General features: G+C 27.6%; 1 protein-coding gene across 1 annotated transcript in view; it reads right to left on the bottom strand.

The window, feature by feature from the left end:
- The window catches only part of LOC111623407 (adenylate cyclase type 2-like), a 136,888-nt gene extending 115,390 nt beyond the window's left edge, over window positions 1-21,498 (bottom strand). Inside the window, exon 1 of the mRNA XM_023365972.1 lies at window positions 21,399-21,498. Within this exon, the coding sequence (XP_023221740.1) occupies window positions 21,399-21,418 (20 nt within the window). The 5' untranslated portion in view covers window positions 21,419-21,498. The remainder of the gene's footprint in view (window positions 1-21,398) is intronic.
- Window positions 21,499-22,834: the final 1,336 nt, after the last annotated feature.

Below are 22,834 nucleotides of genomic sequence, written 5' to 3' on the forward strand. Positions count from 1 at the left end.
ATTATCGATGCGTTTTTATTAAAAACTAGCTGTTACTCGCGGCTTTGCCTGAGCGGATTTTGCAAGCAAACCCCATTTATATTCAGTATTTCAACAACCATAGTAATTGTTATATAACACCTACTGCTGAGAATGATGACAATTGCCGAGAATCAAACGAACTATTTTCAATTTGATCAATTTTCTGGAACGTTTACAATCGTTCTATAATCGAACCAATATGGAATAACAAATTCGAATCTAAAACGGTTCGAACATTTTTAAAATCGTAATAAATAAAAATATTTATAACAATGTCTGAAATGTTATTAATTTAATACACCTAAGTACTCGATGGAGACTAAATCCTCTCCCTCTCCCGCCCGCGGGGGAATTTCGAAAAATCCCTTCTTAGTGTGCGTTTCCATGACGCGACCTAACTGTCTACCAAATTTCACCTCTTTAGGTTAAGCGGTCTGTTCTGGGCGATGATGAATCAATGAGTGAGTGAGTCATTCAGTCAGTCAGTCAGGACAAGCAATTTTATATATTTAGATGAAAATTATTTTTATTTTCATAATGTATTATTAACGTTTTCTATTGTCCCATCTGCAATTGAATATTATTCTGATACAAATTAACGGTCTTGTCCAAAAATGTGTTAGAAATACATTTTCTACAACGTAGATCTGTATTATTTTTACTAATTACCATTTAAAGACAAACAGATACAGTTATTATTCATATCTCATTTGAAACTTATCAGTTATTTCATTTAAAAAATTTCTGTCTCCTTTATATTATCAATGTTTTTTGAGTTGATTTAAGCATGCGCAATAATATAAATCTAATAAATAAATCCATAGTGACTGTTATTATTAGGCTTCTGAAGATTTGCGTATTCCGATCGAAAAACAGACAAAACAATGTTTCATTAATTTAGTTATTAATACTTATGACGTAGACCAGAGATTGGAAGCTTTTTTTAAATATGCGTGCTAAAATCGCCAAATCTACCATGCAAAATTTTTTCACGCGCCAATCGAAACTTTTTCGAGAATATTATTAAATTTGGTGTCTTTTAAGTATTAAGAAAACCTTTTCAAATGATAAAAATTCCACGTATACACACTTTAGAAACCCGATAAATTCTTTACGAAACACGAAAAATATATAAAATTATAGTAAAGAAATTTCTCCACGTTTGACTGCCTGGAGAATGACGCAACAACTGAACGGAATAAAACTTGTAAATCATAAAGGACTTGTAAACTGTATTGCATAGATATCTTGGAAATAGTATATTTGTTTCATTTTCATATTACTTATTATTACTAACACAGTTAATAGCGTTTGTTCCTTTATTGCATTTTATTAAGTGTTGTCTACGAAATAAAATTGAATTCTATTAGGTTAAAATATACGACTCGACGATGTTGGATATTTACTTTTTAAGGTGGGCTCTGGATTGTGTGCTGGAAAAAAGTCGTTGGAGTGCCTGGGGTTGCCCACTCTGACATAAACGAAAATTTGTTTGCGGTTTCAATTTATGAACAGGACTCGACTTTAATAAAGGATATTTCTGAAGACAAATTGAGAATTGACCGGAAAACTAAAACGACTAATTTCATACAATGTTAACTAAAATACTGGAAATTAGAGAAATTATATAAGCATTAAGTACTATCTATTAGAAAGAAAAATAATAATAAATCTAATTTTAAGAACGAAATGCCCTAAAGACAATATAAAATATTCTAAAGACAGAAGAATTAAAATTTCACGCATGATATAGATTTATAGTTTAACGAGCAATTATTTATTGTGATATCGTCACAATAACAGGGCTACAATTTTTAATCATATTTTTAATTTAATTCATTTAAAATATATGCTGTCCACCTCGAATTAGTAGTGACTTGACCCTGTACATCATACTTTTCCTTTAACAATAGAGTCGTGATGATCATCTATCTAATACCTTTTAGAGGAAAACTTGTAAATTGAAATAACATGACTTCCGGTTTGCTTTGGAAGTATATGTATTGTTAATTGGGGCCTCCTACCCTACCTAAAGTTTCTATATTTGGTTTTGTCTTTCATCTATGTAACTAACTTCGTTCTTGAGATTAAAGAAGGACGGAAAGACGGACGATAGTGGAAATTTATAGGTCTACAATTTTTTCAAATTGAAGCCCAATCATCTAACATAATTATATTTATAATCATATATGAAAAACTTTTCATAAACATATAAAAATTTAGATTTTTTTTAAAATGTTACTTAAGTCATTCCTACTCTGATATGAAAATGTTATTACATATTCACATTACCGCTTGTATAAATTAAGACGATAATGTAAATTTGTGCTAACTGTTTTAATTGTTATTAGACTAATAATCATGCTTACGAAATAGTGTTAAAACTATAAATATATTAACTCTTTCTGTCTTGTAGGCGCTAAGAGGGCCTTTCAAACCCATTATGAGTTTGGCCAGGTACACAATGAAGCGGCCAGGTAGTGAAGGACAGGGCCAAACATATCCGCGACGACCGCTCATGTAAATTTTCCTGAAATTTTTTCAATCTGTCCGGGTTTGATCCCGGGTCTCCTATAGCGGTAGAAATAGAAATGGGTTCAGAAAAATTATAATTGCGAAATCCAACAAAAGAACACAAGTTAAAGATCACAAAATAGCTGAAATTAATGTCTCTAATTTTTGAATGAAATTACAAATTTAAAACAAATAAAATCAATTTCAGAATTAGTACTGTATTCTGAATTTCATCTATATTCTGAAGCATCATTTACAGGACCAGGACCATTGGATTGAAGCGCAAATATGGTAGTATGCGAAAATAATGGATACTTATGAATGAATAAACAGAGGAAGGATGAGAAACGAAATGAAAATCGAAAAAAAACTAGTACAGTGTGGGTAGGTAGGTATACAGTCCCCGAAGGATACATTCACCAGAGCAACAATATGTACGCAATTAAGAAGGAAGTTTTTGTAGTTAACATGAGAGTTTCGACATTCGACCATACGGTGGTGTTCTTAGTTGTTTACAACTAAAGTGATAATTATGGTGAAAAAGTTTACGTTATGTTACGTCGTTAACTCGAGGTCGCATCGCATCATCAATGCCCTCATTTGCCGCACAGGTCGTTCGTAAACCGTTCAAGGAGTCAGTTATTGGAGGAAAAGACTGTATGGACGGAACTTCTGCATGAATAGATCTGAAGTGAAGTAAAATTCAAATATCGTGATATCAATTTTTGTTGTTTCCAGATGTAAAGTCCACTTTTAACAAGAAAATTTTCAATTTCAATTTTAATTATTAAAATATACAGTATAATCGAGTACACACAAACATAATAATAAATTTTGTCTCTTTTCCTATTCGCTCCACACCTGCGCACTAAGAAGTCCTTTCGATTCCGGATTCCAGAGCGCCTTTAAAGCCTCGACCATCACGAAAACTTTTACTTTTGAAAGCCTTGCGGCTTAAATTGTGTTAATCTGTTTCGTTTTAAAATATGTTTTGGAGCTTAGTAGCAGAGAATGTAAAATATAACGTGACTTGCAGAAAACAAAGGTAATCCACACTTTTTAATCACTATTGAATCTAGATACGAGGGCTATCTGAAAGGTAACTTCCGTTTTCACGTGAGAAGTAATGGCTCCACATTTGTGCAGGACTATAGCGTAACCCAGTATTTATCCAGCAAAAATATAATAGAATAAAATTCATATCGCTGTTACTCGATAACAATGTCCGTATAAAATGTATGTGTTGAAATTGAGAATTCCGCCAGCTGTGAGGTATGTTTAGTAATAAGATTTCCCACATATAAAAACTGTCAAGCAGTTGAAATCCATCGTTAACTTTGAGAAATGCGTGAAGAGAGAGAAATAATTGATGATAGTATGAGACAACAGTATAATGTTTCCATGATGAGAACAGAATTGGTTGTCTGACTAGTGGCAAATGAGTTAGTTTAGAAAATTGACGTAAAGGCTTTCGCGAAGATCATCTATTTATTATTTCGGTGATTTCTGATAAACTTTTGCTGATCTCTCATAGATCTTCATAAAGTGATCACTGAAACGTTAAGCTGGCAGAAGTTTTGTGCTCGGTGGGTATGTAATGTTTGCATACTCAAACCTTTCTGCAACAAATCAATTGGGAACTGTTGACCATCCTCTCTAGAGCCAGAATTGGCACTTAGCAATTACCCACCTTTTCATTAAGTCAAGAAACGTGTTGCTTCACAGCATCTTCACAATGACGAGTAGTTGCAATCCAGCATTAAAATGTGGTTTAATTCACAGGCAGAATTTTATGGAGACTATATACAAAACCTTGTGAAACGTTCGACAAGTGGCTCAATTTTGATAGAAAACAGCTGAACCCGATTATCTGAGGTAATAATGATCGATGCTATCTCGACTAATCGAAAATTCGGATATTCGTAAATTTTAATCCGAAATAGCCATTGCCATCTGGGATTAAAAATTACGAATATAAAAGATTTATATGATATATCACTTTTAAACCTGTTTTTAAACTTTATTGAATTTAATAAATATATAAGGAGAAAAATTTAGCAATATTTATAATATAACTAATACCTAAAGCAGATTAGTTTTAAGAATAAATATGTGTACAGTCGACCCCCTATAACACGGGTTCATATAGCTCGGATTCCTATATGACAGCGAAAAAATTGCGACAGTATTCGTACAAACACGCTAAAAAAACTCGTATAATTCGGTAAAACGTCATCGCCGACTCGTGTCGCGACAGGATCGTCGAATCTAGACCAATAGCGGATATTGTACAAACTGTTGAGTTTAAACGAACAGCGGATCTACTAAAAACCATTTATTATTTAACCGCCATAAAAACTATATTTATATTAATGATGTCTCTAAAGTTCAGCGAATTTTTCGCAAAAAAAAATAATTTATCAGGAAGCACGAGAGCGCCATTCGATGACAAGCTCCACGACGAAAAACAAGCTTAAGCAATGGTGTAGTCGAACGGTGCACACTCGGTAAGTAATCCTATAATTTTTTGTTTATAGCATAGTTTATATGGATTATTCCCAAAAAATTATACGTATTTTGGAAATGTTGAGTCGAATCAGTCTAGAATCGATTAATTTTATGAAAGAAACCTTTCAAACAGCCGTAGTCCGTAAACTGCACACGTGCCGGGCTGTGATTGGCTCATGTATTTAAGGACTCGTAGAAAATGGATTCATAAAAACTGGAACGTATCTACCGTGTTATAGGGGGTCGACTGTATTATTACAATTACATTGTAATATGAATTGGTTGGTCTCATATTGCAGTAACAGAAAAGGTAATAGAAACAAATCAATTGTATTTCTGGGATTGAGATTATAACGTATTATATTTCAGCTTTTTTTTTAAATTCGTAATCCAAATGCTTAATAACCAAATTATTTTGTTATACATAATTTCGTTTTAAACTGCCTTTTATGAATTACAGAATTAAGAAAATTAATGTATTCAGTTACAGGTTCGCCTTGGATAATTCATAATCTCAGTTATTCGGAGCTTGGATAATAGTTATACTGTATGTTAAAAAATAAACCATCAACGTTGCTTAACTTTCCAGGCAACATTTAAAATTGTGGTGACCCCATCTGTTATCCCATTTTATTTGTAAACTTTTTATATTTTTAACTGTTATAAAATGGCAAAAAGCTTAATTTTGTGGGTAAAGATGAGTTTTATAAAAAATGTAAATGTTAATAACGATTAAAATCGTCATTAAGTCCGACCGTACTGGAGATACACACGACCCCCATTATCTACTCACCTCTCGACATTTAATTACCAAAATTTAATAGCATCAATCCCCTATGAAACAAATCCCCCCTGCAAAATTTCGGAAATTTTCGACAAAAAGCACAGGAGTTAAGTCTCAAAGAGATAAACAAAATCATGCTCCTCACACACAAACATCCACACATACAGAAAATATTCCCAAATCTTTTGCATTTCTCGACGTTTCAAGGTATCCTAAGTCCAAAAATGTAAAATCTTGGAGGGTCATTTTTTTGCCGGATTGTCTTACTTTCCCTCTGTATAAAAACCGGGAAAGTAATAGGGATAGGTAAAGGTTGTAGTTTTCAGTTAAAGGCCATAAAGGTTTATCCAACTGCGTTGATGTTGTTTCAATGAAAAAACGGAAGTTACTTTTCGTATAATTCTCGTACTTTTGTCACTAGACATTTCTAATTTGATTTTTTTGACAAATCACTATTGTACATAAAGTAAGCAATTGCTTCGATAACTCTAGATAGATAAACTGTAGATTATCTTAACAGTAATCACATGCCATCTATATTGACTGAAAACATAAGCTAGATGCTAATGAAGATTGGAATCAACATTGAAATTGAAATCTAAACGGAAATGCGAAGCAAAAAAGTTGTTAAAAATGTAATATCGGAAGTGAAAGCGCTGTTCAATTGCCAAGGTCGGATAGCAAACTTTTGAATTCTAAAATTTACTCTGTAGAGAAAAACCTATCATTTTTACTTAGGGTAACGCCAAAGTGAAGAATGCTGAAAATGCGGGCAGAACAGTGAATTCAAAAAGAAAAAAAAAATGTGTTGACTGTAATATGTACTCAAAAATGATGATGTGTTTGCATAAATGAGGATGTATGGTATCCCGAGACCCTCATCATTTGTCATCTCTTGAGTTGTAGACCTATATTAACACATTTCCAAGCAGTCAACCCATACGAAATTTTAAAAATATTCAAACTATTTATTTAATATCTTATAAAATATTTTTATATCACAAAATCATAAATAACTCTTCTATTATCTAATGTAATTATTTCAACGTTTTGAAGTAAAGTTTTGAATTAAAATATAATCTCTGATGCTATTCAATTAAAAAGACTGTAACGGAGAAAATTCCGGATCAGATTAAGACAGAAAATGAATAGCTACTGCTTGGGGGGGGTCAAAACTAAGATGATAAGAAAGCGAATATAAACGGGTTGGAAGAACAAAGCTTTCACTTTGTGCTAGGACGTCGTCGTCTAGAACGAAGCAAGGACAAACGATTCGAAAACCCCAGAATAGAACGAACTTTGGGATACGAACTCACGAGTGTCGACAACGACGACAGCTTTGAATTTACAACCGGCTAATATCCCCGTTAGTCGTAACAAAAACATATTTAATGAAATAACATTGAACTGTTTCTATGTTAATATTGGGGCGTCGAGAGGGGAAGGGAAATTGGAATTTCACCCCGGGCCAGAAGAAAACTTAGGGGCCCATAGTAATGCCTCTACCTATATAAAATTAATGTTATTTTTGCTAATAGAAAATAAAATCTTTAAGACTGGTTTTTAATAATTAAAAAGCATTTTACGTATTTTATTTTTTCAAAACAAAATGGCTAAAGGGGCATGGAATGGAGCCATAAAGCGCTCAGTTGATCTGATAAATATTAATGCAATTCGATCTAAGTTTTTTACGGATGCAGTAACTTATATTTCAATGTTTTTGTAACTATTGTGTAAATTTTGTAAACGAATAGTCATGAAAATATTTTCAATTAAGCAAAGAAATGTTTTCATCGAGCCAAGCTTATCATATTGTATTAATTATTGTATATTTATTAATAACTATTAAAATTATAATTTCAACTAAAGGAATATACAGTAGATCCCCCTATAAGACGGTAGATACGTTCCGTTCTTTATGAATCAATTTTGTAGGAATCATAGTTTACGGACTACGGCTGTTTGAAAGGTTTTCTTTCATAAAATTAATCGATTCTAGACTAATTCGACTCAACATTTCCAAAATACGTATATTTTTTTGNTGCAGTGATTTTTTAAATAACTATGTAGCTATTTAAATATTCAACCCTTTTCTGAAATCTTAAAACAGATATATTAAATAACAATTAGTGATCTACTTTTCTTATAAATTTTTAAAGAAAATAATTATAAATTAATTAAAGATTTTTATGATTTAACATTAAGTCACGAAATTATATGTTAAAAATTAATGATTAAGTTCAAAGTATTAAAATAATTACCGGGAGTGATTCAAATTTTGGTTACAAGAATATTACACTTACTGATCTTAATAAAACAATTTATAAAAAATAAGATCAGTAGATGTAATAGAAAAACTTAATTAGTTTAATGTATTTTTTACATAAAAATCATTTGTAATTTAATTACCTTTGATATTGCTGTTTGATGTTGCATTTCCTTATCAAATAACTGTAAATAAAATTTCTTTAAACATTTATTTACATGATGTTTGCAATTATTGTTTAAATTTGATAAAAGAATTTATCAAAATTAAACGAGTAAATCATACCAATTATATTGAATTGAATAAATTTGTCTTTTTAGAATTTGAGAATAGTTTTCTCTCACATCGTTATTATTTATGACAAATCTAATAAAGTGTATCATACCATTACTTTTCTCTCGTTTTACTTTTTGAATTCACGTTTGAAGAAATATGTATTGCGTCCATTTCATGTTTCTTTTGCTGTATATTACATATCTATTTACTTCTTTTAAGAATATTTTTTGAATGTGAGTTTAAATATTTAAAACAAATATGTCTGTAAGATAAGTTAAATATAAATCAAGTTATAAAAATTAATATTACTGTACCTCAAAAAATAAAAAAAAATTAATGTTAAAAAGTACATTCTAAACTTTTAAAGTTTAAAGCCTCCTACTTTATTAAAAAATATTTTAAAAATAGACCGACTCTGTGCTGGAAACGGATTAATAACTTAAAAGTTAAATGCCACTTCTGAATGCTTAACGTACTGTTATGGAATGGGATTTTATTCATATCTACGATATAGTATATCTTTAGAAAATTAAATAAAATCGTTAAAAACTAACCGTTTTTCTCAATAACACACATACTAAAATGTTTTCAATTAAAGAAATACACATTATTTTGCGCGCGCGCACACACACACAAAAACTTAAGTGTGTGTAGTATCAATTAATGCTGTTTGAAAACATAAATTAAACTTCATTGAAACATTTTGAAAATTTTAGTCAGGAAATAAGGTTCAACCAAAATAAATTATTTTAAAGTTTTGCATCATTAACAATATTACTATAACTTATTTTTTAATGCAACCTTGTGACATCAGTTAACAAAACCCATTGTTCTCACATGCGTAGAGTACGTCTAAATTTTGTATTATCTGTCATATTATTATATCCTTTTAATATCAATATAAATAATCAATTTACGTCTCGTTCTAACCAATAAAAAGTATCCATAATCACTTTCATCGCTATCGGATTTCATTGAGCAGAATTTAAAAATAATTGTAGGTCTATAAATTCCCACTATCGTCCGTCTGTATATCTTGTCTGTCTTTCCTTCCTTAATCTCTAGAACGGTGTTAGATAGATGAAAGTCGAGACCAGATATGAAAAGCTTAGGGAAAGTAAGCCCCCAATTAACTATATGCAAACTTCCCGTATAGACCGAAAGTCACATAATTTCAATTCAAAAATTTCCTCGGAACGGTTTCATAGATGACCGGCATGACTCTTTTGTTGTCAGGAAAAGGGTGACGTACAGTACAGGGGCACAACGCTCATAATTTGAGAACCAGATCATATATTTTAAATTAAATAAATTAAAATATGATTAAATTTGTAGCCTGGCATTGTGACAATACGCAATGATTTTAGTTCGTTTTATAACACCTACATACATGTGTGTGTGTGTGTGTGTGCGCGCGCGCTCGCATGTGTGTATTTTATGTGAAAATAGAGAGGCTGAATATTCATCAATATTTGCAGACAATTGATATTCTGTTTTTTCTTGTTTTCTTTACGTTACGTACGAACGAGTCAAATGGCTGAACAATTGAAAACGATTATTTAGTTTTATTTACAATCAACTACAAGATTCAAAATTTATTTACTGATAATTAAAAAATGAAATTCTATAAAAAAGATTTTCCGGAAAAACTGCCGATTTAATTTGATTCTCAGCTATGTGTTTGTAAATTAATAAAGAATAACTGCAAAGTTTTCGTATTGTCGAACAATTGCTTCATAAAAATTTCAATATTTAACTGTGGTGAGATTTGATTCATATCTCTATTTCAAAAATTTTTCGCGCCACTCCCTGATTTGTGATTAATTTTTACAATTTAAATCGATTTTATGTATAATAAAAATTCTGTTATTGTCTTTAGTATTTCTTTTGATAATGCTTATAGTTCATTAAAAGTTTTTGAAATTTTAAATTAGAAATTAATAGTAACATGCTTTTAACTAGTGAAAATTTGATGATTTGATAAAATTTTATCTTATGGTTGAAAGATATAGTAGCAGTGGCAGCAATTCGTAGAATTTATTCCGATTAGAATATCAACTAATTAATTTTTTGGTTTTTTAGACAATAGTAACATGCTTGATCGCTTTGAAACAAGTAAACAATATTTTGTAAGTTTTTTCAAATTTATTGTGTTATGAAAGACTTATTGAAAGCATTTTCACGACTTTTTTGTATACTGTATTTTTATTCCCAAGATACAAAATTGAATTGAACCATTCCTTCTATTTGTGCATACAGTTTCTATCTTTCCCACCCAGATTATATTTAACGATCTGTTTATATTTATTATGGATGATTTATTAGAATTACATTTAATAAAATAAATTAAAAGATTCATTTTAACTTAAAAGTTTTCGTTATATAAAAATTTTTCGAATTTATTTTTATAAATTGGCAATGTTTGGTTTTTCTTAAAATTATTATAATTTCTTAACAATTTATAAATAGCTGTTGTATTGTCATTGTATAGCATTTGATGAGCATTAAAAATATATGTAACAATTTCCTTTTGAGAATGAAACGAAGTAACACTGCAATAATCATTTGCAAAAAATAAAATGGCCGTACAATATGCACATAAAGTTTTCAATTCGAAACACGATCGATATGTAAAGACAATGTCTTTTTCTAATTAATTAAGTAAATCATCGAAACAGTCAAAGTATAGGGGAGACCGGGGCAACTTCGGCATGCGGGGCAAGTTTGTCAAGCGCTTTTTTTTAAAAACAAATTAAAAGGAGACTTTGGTTATAGGTTAGGCAGTTGAGTTTTATTGGTGGCTTGTTGAGTGTAGTGTTTTTATTGTTCTCCAACAAGCGTAGTTGAATTATCGAGCAAATTTTCATTTTCGTTGAATTTCAAATAATATTTTTTTTCCATTTATATTGAATTGGCAGGTTTTGTTATAATTCCATGATAACGAAAGTTACTTTTCCTGTTAGAAGGATGTAACTTCAACTTATTCAGGTGGCCAGATCGTGGCTTGGCATTCTGTTCTCAGGGTTGTACTTAATGTTTCGACATCATGACTAGCGGGGTAAGATCGGCAACATAAAGCCACATTAGAAGCAAAGGATAAAAATCAAACAGATGATAAATGAAAACATCTTTGCATTTGTTATTCGTGTATATATGTCTTTGAACTTGCATTTCGTTGTAATAATATTAAATGGGTGTTAGATTTGTATTTCTTTGTTTTAATAGTGAATTCCAACTTATACATTGTTAATAACATAATTTTATATAGGTGCCTATCTTGCCCCATTACTGTTGCCCCTATATCAGGGGCAACTTTAATAAAAATAATTAAAATAATTACAACTTTACAAAAAGAGAGAAGTTGCCGATCTTGCCCCTATACCCGGGGCAACTTCGTCAATTTCTCTCTTCTTGTAAAGTTGTAATTATTTTAATTATTTTTATTTCCAAACTGATTTTAACCAGTTCTATAGTAAGGTAACATTCCAATAGACAATATGCAAAGCTTTTTTTTCAGTTTACAGCAGTATTTATTACACAAAATTTAAGTAAAGCTTAACATGCCGATCTTGCCCCGGTCTCCCCTATTCATTAAAAGCACAATACAGTACTTTCAACGTACGTGGTAAACAACGTGGATAGCAACTTACAGTAAGATAAGTTCTCGCCGATATATTTTGGAAATAATTTAGCATTCGATTGTACCAGAATTGACATTTAGCAAATGCAATACATTCAACCCTGTTTTATGTTGCAGATTTTAATAACGATAATCTGGATGCTGATCCACTAACAAAAACGATCTCCAGCAATTTGGATAATTGACACTTTATGAAAGCTTTAAGATCTGAGAAAGTATTTTCAATGGAATTAAGAAGAAGAGAAATGAGGAAGAAATTTGATATTGCAGATAGACGAAGGATCGTTAACATTAATATATGGCCGGGCGTTATCTAAAATTAAGAAGCTTTCTTTTACTCACAATAGCTAAGAGACTTATAAGGAAATCTTCCATGACCTCTATTGTCGTTCCACTATGAATATTTCGTAGCCTTCCAAATTCAATACTGTGGCAATAATGTTCAAATTAGAGTCTCTCTGCCCTGATATGATTTATGCACATCTTTCTCTTTTTGACCTTCCCTATCTTTGTTGTGTAAATGAATTAAATCCAGTTTACTCTTTATAGACAAAGTATTCTTTAACTGCTTCTTGAATAAATCACATTGCAAATCTGATCTGGATTCGATTATATCCATTCTATCTCTGTCAGCTGGAATTTGTATTCACTCTTTTACAATATACAATATTCTATCCAAACATTTTGCTATGGCTCTAGGTTGAACACGAGATTTGGCTGGTAACTGTTGGCGTGAGCGTGCATTTATTTGCATTAAGGTCGGACAGGAATTATTCCCCACGATATGTTTAAGGATTCACGCATTTCTGCATCAATATACACATTTATATTACTGCTACGTGCTTTCTTCAAAACATATCCTTCTTTCACAAAATATCTAACGATATTGTAAACAATTTGCCGTTTTACTTTCAGTGCTTTCGCTATATCTAAAATTCTCTTCTGCATCCAAGAAGGCATCGGCAATTCGTTGTCTAAACTCGTTACTAACTTCTTATCATTCACAATCGAGATCACGATCAAACATTGGTGAATTGTCTATAGACGTTAATATACCCTTCTGACTGACTCTTTATTTACATATTGGCCGTTAACAGTATTATAACCCTGTCTGTGTAAAATCAATAGACAACCTATATTGATAAGCACATTTTTTATTTTACTTTTGAATGTTTAAACTGGCACTCTTTTTGACTAAATCGTTTATTACAAGTTTTATGTAAATTCTTGATATGTGTCATAATATAAGTAATTCACAATTCATGCACATTTGATTACAATGAATGTGTATTTCGCATAAGTTTCGGCTTGACCAATTTGAATGGCTTTTGAAACATATATTTTCCGCGGGGATACCAAAGCAATCGAATTTGGTTAGATTGAATATTCTTTGTTTCAATAACCGTTTTCAAATGCAATATTGTATGTAATACATTCAAAATCGACCCATTTAGACCTAACTTTAGTCTACTATATCCAAAAAGAATGTTATTTAAAATTTTTTCTAAATTCATTGAAATTTTTTCCGAATCCAAGAAGTTTAGAAAAATCAATCTCTCTTTATGACATTTTTATCTATAAATTTTTCTATAAATGCCATGCATCTTTTCTGAAGTTTTATTTATACTAAGATATTTTTCTCTTAACTTGTTCAAGCAAGGTAATGGAGTCGTTTTGGATTCAATACAATAAAAAAAATACTGACAAAAATAAATTTTTTCAGCGTTTTAAGTTCTATACAATATCTTTAATAAATTAAAAAGTTTATAATAATTAAATATAAAACCAAATCAGATGTATTATAGTAATCGTCGGATTTTAATTAGGCTTTAATTAGTCATATAACCCGATTGTTTTATTAGTAATTCATTATGTTATCACAAAAAAGATATTCGAAATAAGTTGTTAGTCTATGTGAACATATAAAAATAAAAACGTGATATGACATAGCATCGTTATGGAGAAATAAGAAACTTCGCATTACTAGTGAAAATTTGATAGTTTGATAAAATTTTATCTTATGGTTGAAAGATATAGTAGCAGTGGCAGCAATTCGAAGAATTTATTCCGATTAGAATATCAACTAATTAATTTTTTGGTTTTTAGACAAAACTTCAGTAGGCTAATAAACTAAATTAAACTTTATTTGGTTTAAAAATTGAAAATATTAGTAAAAAGCATTTATTAAAAATTTTAAATCGTTGGAAATTTAAAAAAAATTTAAAACTTCTCTGAAACACTCTTATTTCTTATGTAGATATAAAATTCATTGATAATTCTCGATTTTCTGGACGAATCTCTCTTCTGTTATAATTTTGATTATTGCTTAAAATTTACTTTTTTTTACATTTAATCTACAGTGCAACGGCAATTATCCGAAATAATCGGAACGGGACAATTTTGGACAACCGATCACACTTGATAGGGAAGGAAAACCAAGATAAACACCTTAAATAAACTATAAATATTAATTTTAATTCTATTACAATAATCATAAAAAGGCTAAGGCATAGAAATTTAGAAGCTTGTGACTTATTAATTTTTCTTTTCTATTTGTGATGTAATAAATACGAATAAAAAAGTCGTATATAGATAACGAGCTAGCTCAATACTTAACCTAAAGAAGATCGTCGACAATCGTTATTACATAAAAACTTTGTAATTTCTGGAATTAGTAATCTCTAAAGTCGATTTCGGTTAATCGATTTTTCGAAAAATCGACACTACTGTATGTTGCATAATTATTAAATAACTTTTTTAAAACTATCTAATAAATAAAACATTTTAATAAATTAATACTGTTTCCTTTTCATTTTTTCAGATTTATCAATTGATAAAATATAACCCTTTTTCATATATTCTAATTTTAGTCTTTATAATCGATTTAATATATTTTTTTGGAAAATTAAATATTATTAAAAATATTACTTTTTGTATAAAATATATATTGTTATTACAAATAAAATATTCTTCAAAATGATTAGAACATAAACAACTATATTTTGTTGGCTGTCATTTATTACGTTTTATAGCGATTTCTCACTTTTATAATTTTATTGTTCAAAATAGAACAAAAACTAATAATGCAAATATTAATATAATATTTCCTATATTAGTAATATAAATTTGAATTATTTCAATAATATTAGTACATTTTGAAAAATATTAAAACTTGCTAGCTTCAAGTGAATAAAATACATATTTATATTTATTTCAAAAAAATCAAATTTAATAAAATTAAATTTTTATTTAGAAATGAAAAAAATAGAAATATTTCTTTTTTTTCGATTTATATAGATGAATGTAATCAATCTTATAATTAAAGATACCACTACATCGAAGTATAGTTTTATAAATTTATACTATTGTTGTTTTATTAATATTATTTTATAAATATATAAATATAATCAGTGGTGATATTCAGCGGATTCGCACAGGTTCGGCAGAACCCGTTGTTAACATTTTCAAAGTTTTCCGAACCCGTTGTTAAACACACGTAACATTTCTCAGTGGTTTTGTTTCTTTTAAAAAATATATTAAAATATACGTATTATACTCTGTAACACTACTAAACTAGAGCCTTATACCCCGTTCGCCATGGTGCAACCTCCATCGACCGTTTCAATCTCGACTGAAATGAGATTTAATCGCGATCGACTCAAGAGAGTTCTTGAAACTAGGTCCAGTCATACGAGAGATCCCACAATCCCACGCGCGCGAGAAAATACAAGATGGCTGCGGAACACGTGTCCGGCTATCGACAGCGAAATAAAAAAGATATTGTATTTCGAGAGACGATGACATCTATCTATTATTATAATAATACCTAATGATAAAATAAATGATTTAGAAAAGTTTTTTCTTGAGAAAAAGCCAATTTTTATGTTTATAAAATATTTTGAATGAAAAATATTAAAATATGTACAAAATAAACCATTTTGAACACTTTTTTTTATTATTTATCAAAAAAATATAGTTCTGGCAACACAATGTTAAATTTTAACTGACTTAATTTTGCGAACGCATCTTTTTTATTTATATGGGTATCTTAAGGTCAGTTTTTGCGCTAATGTTGCTAATGCACCATTTGAGCGAAAAAAATTGTTAAGGAAAATTTTTCTGTTAGCGAACCCTTTGTTAAATATTTCGAATATCACCACTGAATATAATTCTATATCATTATATTGTACTTAAATTATTTACCCAAAACTATCATTATCTATTACACAAAAACAATAATATCGTGATAAATATTCATTATATTTATTAATATCAAAAATAAGTAAAATTATTTAGTGGTATTAATCACTTTTAGTTATATTTTATCAATTAATTTGTCAAAACCTTATGAGCATTTTTTAAGTTTTTTTTAAATTTTAAATGATTTGCATAAGCTAAGAAACGCTACATCGATTATTTAGAAATGTACAATTATTATGACTATCGGAAATGTGCATTACATATGTTTAATCTCGATACACGTTCTTGCGATTACATTATAATTCGCAGAAAACATTTTGTATTCTTTTGCTACTACTGTATTACTGCAATTGTAGGCTTTAAACACAGAAATAACTATTTATATTTTATGATAGTAATAATAATTTAAGAATTACCCTAAAAGTGATTCGTCTTGTATACATCTATGATTACTATAAATTCTGACTTACGAAAATAGCATTTCTACTTCCTTTGCAATTTCTGATATATCCTCTTTAACTTAAGTTCTATGTAGCTTAAGTTCATTATATAATTTGTTGCTTTGTGATACAAGTATAAGGATGAAAAGTGTATTTAGTGTATTTGTTCACTTTTATAAGTATATTTTAATACGTTTATGTAAAATAAATATTTATTAGATTGTTTTCTTTATAAATATTTGCGTGAACAATATTGGCTTGTGCGAATTTAAATAGAAGTAAATTTTTATGACAGAAATAATTGTAACATCATATATTTTATAATAATGCTTATTGTGAATTATAATTTAAATAAATTAAATATACACCGTATTTTACGCGAATTTTACTTACAACATAGCTTTAATCTTATTTTTAAAATCTGACGAGTCTAGTCCAAATAATCAGCTAACATGGGATGCGGAATGAAATTCGGATTTGAATTAATCATAAAGATTAGATTGTATTCGAGCCACATTTCTCGAGATGCAATAAAATTTCTCACTACAGGCCCATTTGGCTATAAATCTCTATCTTCTGTATATAATATGAACACTTTACACAGATTAAAGAATTTTTATCGAAATATTTTATGAATGATAATATATTTAAGCATACATATTTACTCGTATGTGGTAGATAATTTAGAATTTAAATATTATATTTCCACTCACAAAAAAATTCCAAAATAAAAAGTAAAATTTTTATATATAATGTCAATATCAATAAATTATTTAATACTCCGATTATATATTATCGTCATTCTAAATGTACTCATTTCATTAAAATTGTCTTTTACTGAATATTTACTTAAATAATAAAAAAATAGAAGAAAAATAAATTTATAAAATTTAAATATTTTTAATAAATATTTAACAAATATCAAATTTATTAAAAGTTTATAATGTTGTTATCACAAACTTTAATTGAGTTAAATCAAACTAGAACTCAAATATATTTTATTGAATAAGAAATATAAAATATTTAAATTACAATATTGTATCATATATATCATCGAAATATTTTAAAAAAACAATACTTTTGTTACAATATGAACAGAAATATGTAGTTTTCTGTCGTAATTTTTATTAATTTAAATAAATCATTAATAAAATGAAAAGGAATTAGTCTGATTAATATGATGTTTCCATTTTAATTAAAATGAAATGATTTCAGTTTCATTTATTATTCTCAAAATTTTAATTTATAAAATTAATTAAATTCTTATAAATTGATGAATTATTATAGAATATACTTAATTTTCTTTAAATATTTTTGAAACCTGTTTACTGAATTCAAAAAATGTTTCTCACTGTAATATTATGAAACGATGTTTCAAAAAGTAATGTATAGAATGTAAAGAAAGTAAAATAAATTATATTATATAGTAGGTCTACAACTTGAATAAATATTTATGCCCTTCCTGTATTGCAAAAGAATTCTTTCCATAAATCTAAAAAAAAAAAATGAAACTAGACTAAATTCTTTTGCAATACATTCAGAAAATCAAATGTAATGTTTTAGAATATAGAAAATTCTTAAACAAATATTACAATTTTTTACATCGAATATAAGATTATTAAATACTGTTAAAAGTTTTTAAGCCGTCTAATTTCATTTACGTGATATTAATGTTTTATTTTCGCCTTACTTTATACTCTTTTGTTCACATCTTATTTAGATGTGTATGAATGAAGATATTTAAAAATATTTAAAATACGCAATATTTAAAATATATTTTGAAAAATTCAACTATAAAAAAATGAGTAGTTTAAATATAGTGAAGAAATAGATACTAAATAACAACATTAAGTTATATAAAATACAAGTTTCCTTAAACACTGTTTATATTGAGTTTCAAAATCAAAATGATTGTTTTTTTATTTGATAGATGTAATGATGATCTTGGTTGCAAGTTTTCAATAAAACTTGCAACCAAGATATCATTATGAATATTTGAAAAACAGTTATATTTGAGGAATAGTAAAAGATATTTTTAACTTCATATTGCAGCCGAATGAATTTTTATTTTTTTTTTTTTATTTTTGCACTATTGTCATAGCAAATTTTTTAAAAATTTAAACACGATATCTGGAAAGAATAGAAAATTTTAAAATTCTTATAAACATTCTTATTACATCTATAATTTTCTAGATTCAGTCTCTAAATTCTATAAAAATCAACTTCAAGATATAATAAAAACAGTTTATTATTTCAAAGTATTGTAAGCATTTAAACACGAAACATTTTTTTTCAAATTTTCAAATAAATAACTTATATTACAGATTAATATAAGGATTTCATACTTATTTAATGTTTGACTTTGAAAGTTAGGACAAAAATATATTTAATAATTACACAGATATACGGTATAAAGTAAAATAGCAAATTTTTAATTTATATCTATATCTCATATCAAAAGTCCATACACCTACCTAAAACTAATAGTATAATATAAATTTCTTATTTTTATTTTTGTTTTTTAATTTAAAATTAGATTTAAATTGTAAATACCAATACAATGTAGTATATATAAATTTCTTTTATAGATTTCAGATCTATATTTATAATAATTATATTTTAAATATAAATCTACAATCCATCATAAGTTTAATATTTCCTGAATCTAACAAATTCAGTAGTAGAACATTTTCTAAATTACTGAATCTAATAAAATTTAGTAATTTAAATGACTGAATTCTGCTAAATTCAGTAATTTTAATTTAATATTTTAGTTTGAGAGTTTTATTCTTGAAATCTTTAAATAATAAACCTTTAGATATAATTTTTACTATAAATAACTAACATCAATTTTAAAATAATTGAAATCGTTACAAAATTTTCTTTTCTTTTTATTTTATGATTAAGAATTACTAAAATAAATAATTTAATTATAATTTTCAATGTTTTTTTTGTTTCAAAATCAAATGATACAGCTTGAATATATATTTATGCCTTTCCTGTATTCCAAAAGAATTATTTCCATAAATCTGTTCCATAGATCAATTCATAATCAGCCGTCAACTAATTGTGCAGTAAGCCTAAGGAATTTTTCTACTGAAATGAAAGATCCTGGTTTAATTTAATTTAGCTCCTCGCATTTTTATGAGTTATTCTTGAAGATCTCAACTATATTTTTCACGAAATATGCTGACCTTAAAAACTCAAAAAAGACAAATCTGAAACTGGCATTCCAGTATATTCCAGTAAATGCTTAAAGTTTCACATAAAAGTCGAATTCGGTTTATACTTATTTTTTAATGTAAATTGGATTATATAATTGCACATTATAATTTATCGAAAAATTTTTAACCATTAAAATGACAAGAAAAATTTATATAACAGTTAAAATATTCAAGATGATAAAATGAAAAACTAAATAATAAATGCATTCATTAATAATTCTATTAATTCAAAATTAATTCTAATTGGTTGCATATAATGCATCAAACATGAAGTGAAATAATAACAACTCTATCATGTTGGATCAACCCATCCACCATTTGCAATAATACTCTAATCCGATTGAGAACGTTTGTCGTCTTAAAGGATAAGACATATTTAGTAGTTCTGATAGTCGCTTTCTGAACTATCTTTAAATTCAAAAAATCCTATTAGAAGTTCTTCCTTTACTACTTTCCTCCGGCATATATCTCCATGGGCCGAATACTTTTCTTACAACCAGACTTTTATGAATGAAATATTCCAGAATCAAACTAAATCGTTCATAATAATTTTTACAATGTCAAGTAATTAAAATAATTTTATTTTCTAAATTATAATAAAATTTGTGAATTTGGTAAAATTTTGTTTCAAATGGCCTTAATTGCAAATAATAAAAAGATGTTGCAGATTTTAATACATTATTTTACAACAGGTAATTTAATTACAAAATATTTAATTTTAGTTTTTAATAAATAATAATTACAATTATAATTTTCATACATAGGGTTATATAAACAGATGTTATATTATATTTTTTTGCTGCATCATTTATTTTCTAAAAATAGTTTTTAACGCGGAAAATTTTTCAATTATTATTATTTTTTTTTTAATTTTTTCTTAAATAAAAGCAAATTGCTAATACAGAAAAGTTATAAAAAAAGTTTCAAAAATTTTTTTATAAAATGTATTGTAAAAAATACTAAGAAAAAACCTTTATGAACGTTTTGATCTTTCAAAGATTATTGGAAAAGAAAAAAAAATTATTTTTAGAAAGTAAAAAAAAAATTATTTTTAAAAAGTAAAAATAAAAATTTATTTCACTAGATTGTTGCAATAATATTATATATAAAAAATTAAATATTTTCTTATATTTAATTTTAAATATATACTATTAGTGCAACAATCTTAAACATGTTGCTTTCTCTTTATTCAGGTATTATAGGAAATGGCACTGTTATGAAAATAGCTTGATGATTCTCTCTGCTCTTTTTTTACACACATAAATGATGAGAAATTTTGAAAAATACAGTTTGATTGTAAGATAAAAATATAATTATATATAATTAAAAGATTTTAAGCATACAAAATGATTAAAATTTAAATAGAAATTTACAAAAGAATATATTTATAAATATTATTTAAGTATAAATTATTCATCAGAATCTGTCATCATAAATAATGAGCTCTTTTAGTTTTTAACAAATTAATGCTTCACATATTTATTAATGTAATGCTTTTATAATTAAATAGTAAAGATCGACTCACCTTTGTTCTTCTTTAGTCATATTTTTCCTTTTTTTTGATCTTAAAGACGGAGAGTGATATTCATCGACATTTTCCGCCTTTCACTGGAACTCGTTTGTCGTCTGCTCCTCTTCTCACAAGTTCAGCGCCATCTGTTGAATTTTATTTTACGTTTACGACTAAAATCAATCAAATTCTAACAACCATAAAAATTGTACTTAACAGAAACTTGATATTACAGCCAATAAAAATAATATTTTTATTAATTGAAATTATTGATTTATTATTACTATTTCAAGCGAAAACTAAATGTTCATCCGTGTTTGTTTAAAAATATATGTAAAATCGAAACAAATTTAAGATTCTAAATTTCTAAAGCAAATATTTTATAAATTTTTAAAATAAAAAATTCAAAATATTTTTACATCGTATATTTTTAATAATAAGTTATTTATTTAAGTTCATCGCGTGCTCTAGTGTATATACTGTTATATTATTAAAATTTGGCCGCATGACCAAGCGATTAAAGTGATAGCTTACCGCTCTGGGGACTTGGGATCGAATCCGGACGGGTCGAAAAATCTCTAGGAATTTTTTTGGAGGGGGTCCGTTCGGATATGTCCGGCCCCGTTCTTTACCACCTGGCCGAACCCATAATAGGCTTGCTAAAAGAGGCACTCTTAGTGCCCACAAGGCGGAAAGAGTTAAATATATATATATATATATTAAAATTCATTTATACTATTTTTTATCATAATATAAGATTTATGTCAAACAGTTAATAAGAATTAATAATAAGAGATTTAATCGCATTTTTAATATAGCTTTTTATCATTATTTCGTAATGTTACGGTTAAAAAAATCAATAAAATGATTAAAGAATGTTACATTCGATGAGGAAGTCTAATTTAATCTTCATTTTTTTACTAACCACTCATCTTATCATTTAAATAAGGCGAAATTAAGAATAAGCTTGTAACGTAGTATTAAATCAAAGCTATATTGCAAAATAAATTGAACTGATTTAAATTAATTACTTTAGATAAAACTAAAATAATTTTAATATTTAATTTGTTTGATTTCAAATTTGAAATTGTAAAATTAACTTAAATGGAAAAAAAATACTAAAGTCTCTGGTATCATTATTCTCTTCTGTAAAAGCTGTTCAGAATTCAGTTCAGTAGAAAGAATTATTATTATACTTTTACATGCTGTCCCTACAAAAGATAAGAAATAACTAATGCATTTTCTCATTGAGAAGGTGTACTTAATATCTATTTCTCCTTTTTCTAATAATAACAAAAACGTATAATGTATGATAATGCAAACTTGATATAATTACATACATTAATTTGTTTTGAATATTCATTGCAATCATCTAGCAGAGTTTATTTTTGGAAAAAGTATTTAACTACCTCTAAGACAAACATTTAATTTCAAACTTTTCAAAATTAATG

This window comes from Centruroides sculpturatus, unplaced genomic scaffold (genome assembly GCF_000671375.1).
Source record: "Centruroides sculpturatus isolate CEXI.00-Female unplaced genomic scaffold, Cexi_2.0 scaffold314, whole genome shotgun sequence".
NCBI classification, from domain to species: Eukaryota; Metazoa; Arthropoda; class Arachnida; order Scorpiones; family Buthidae; genus Centruroides; species Centruroides sculpturatus.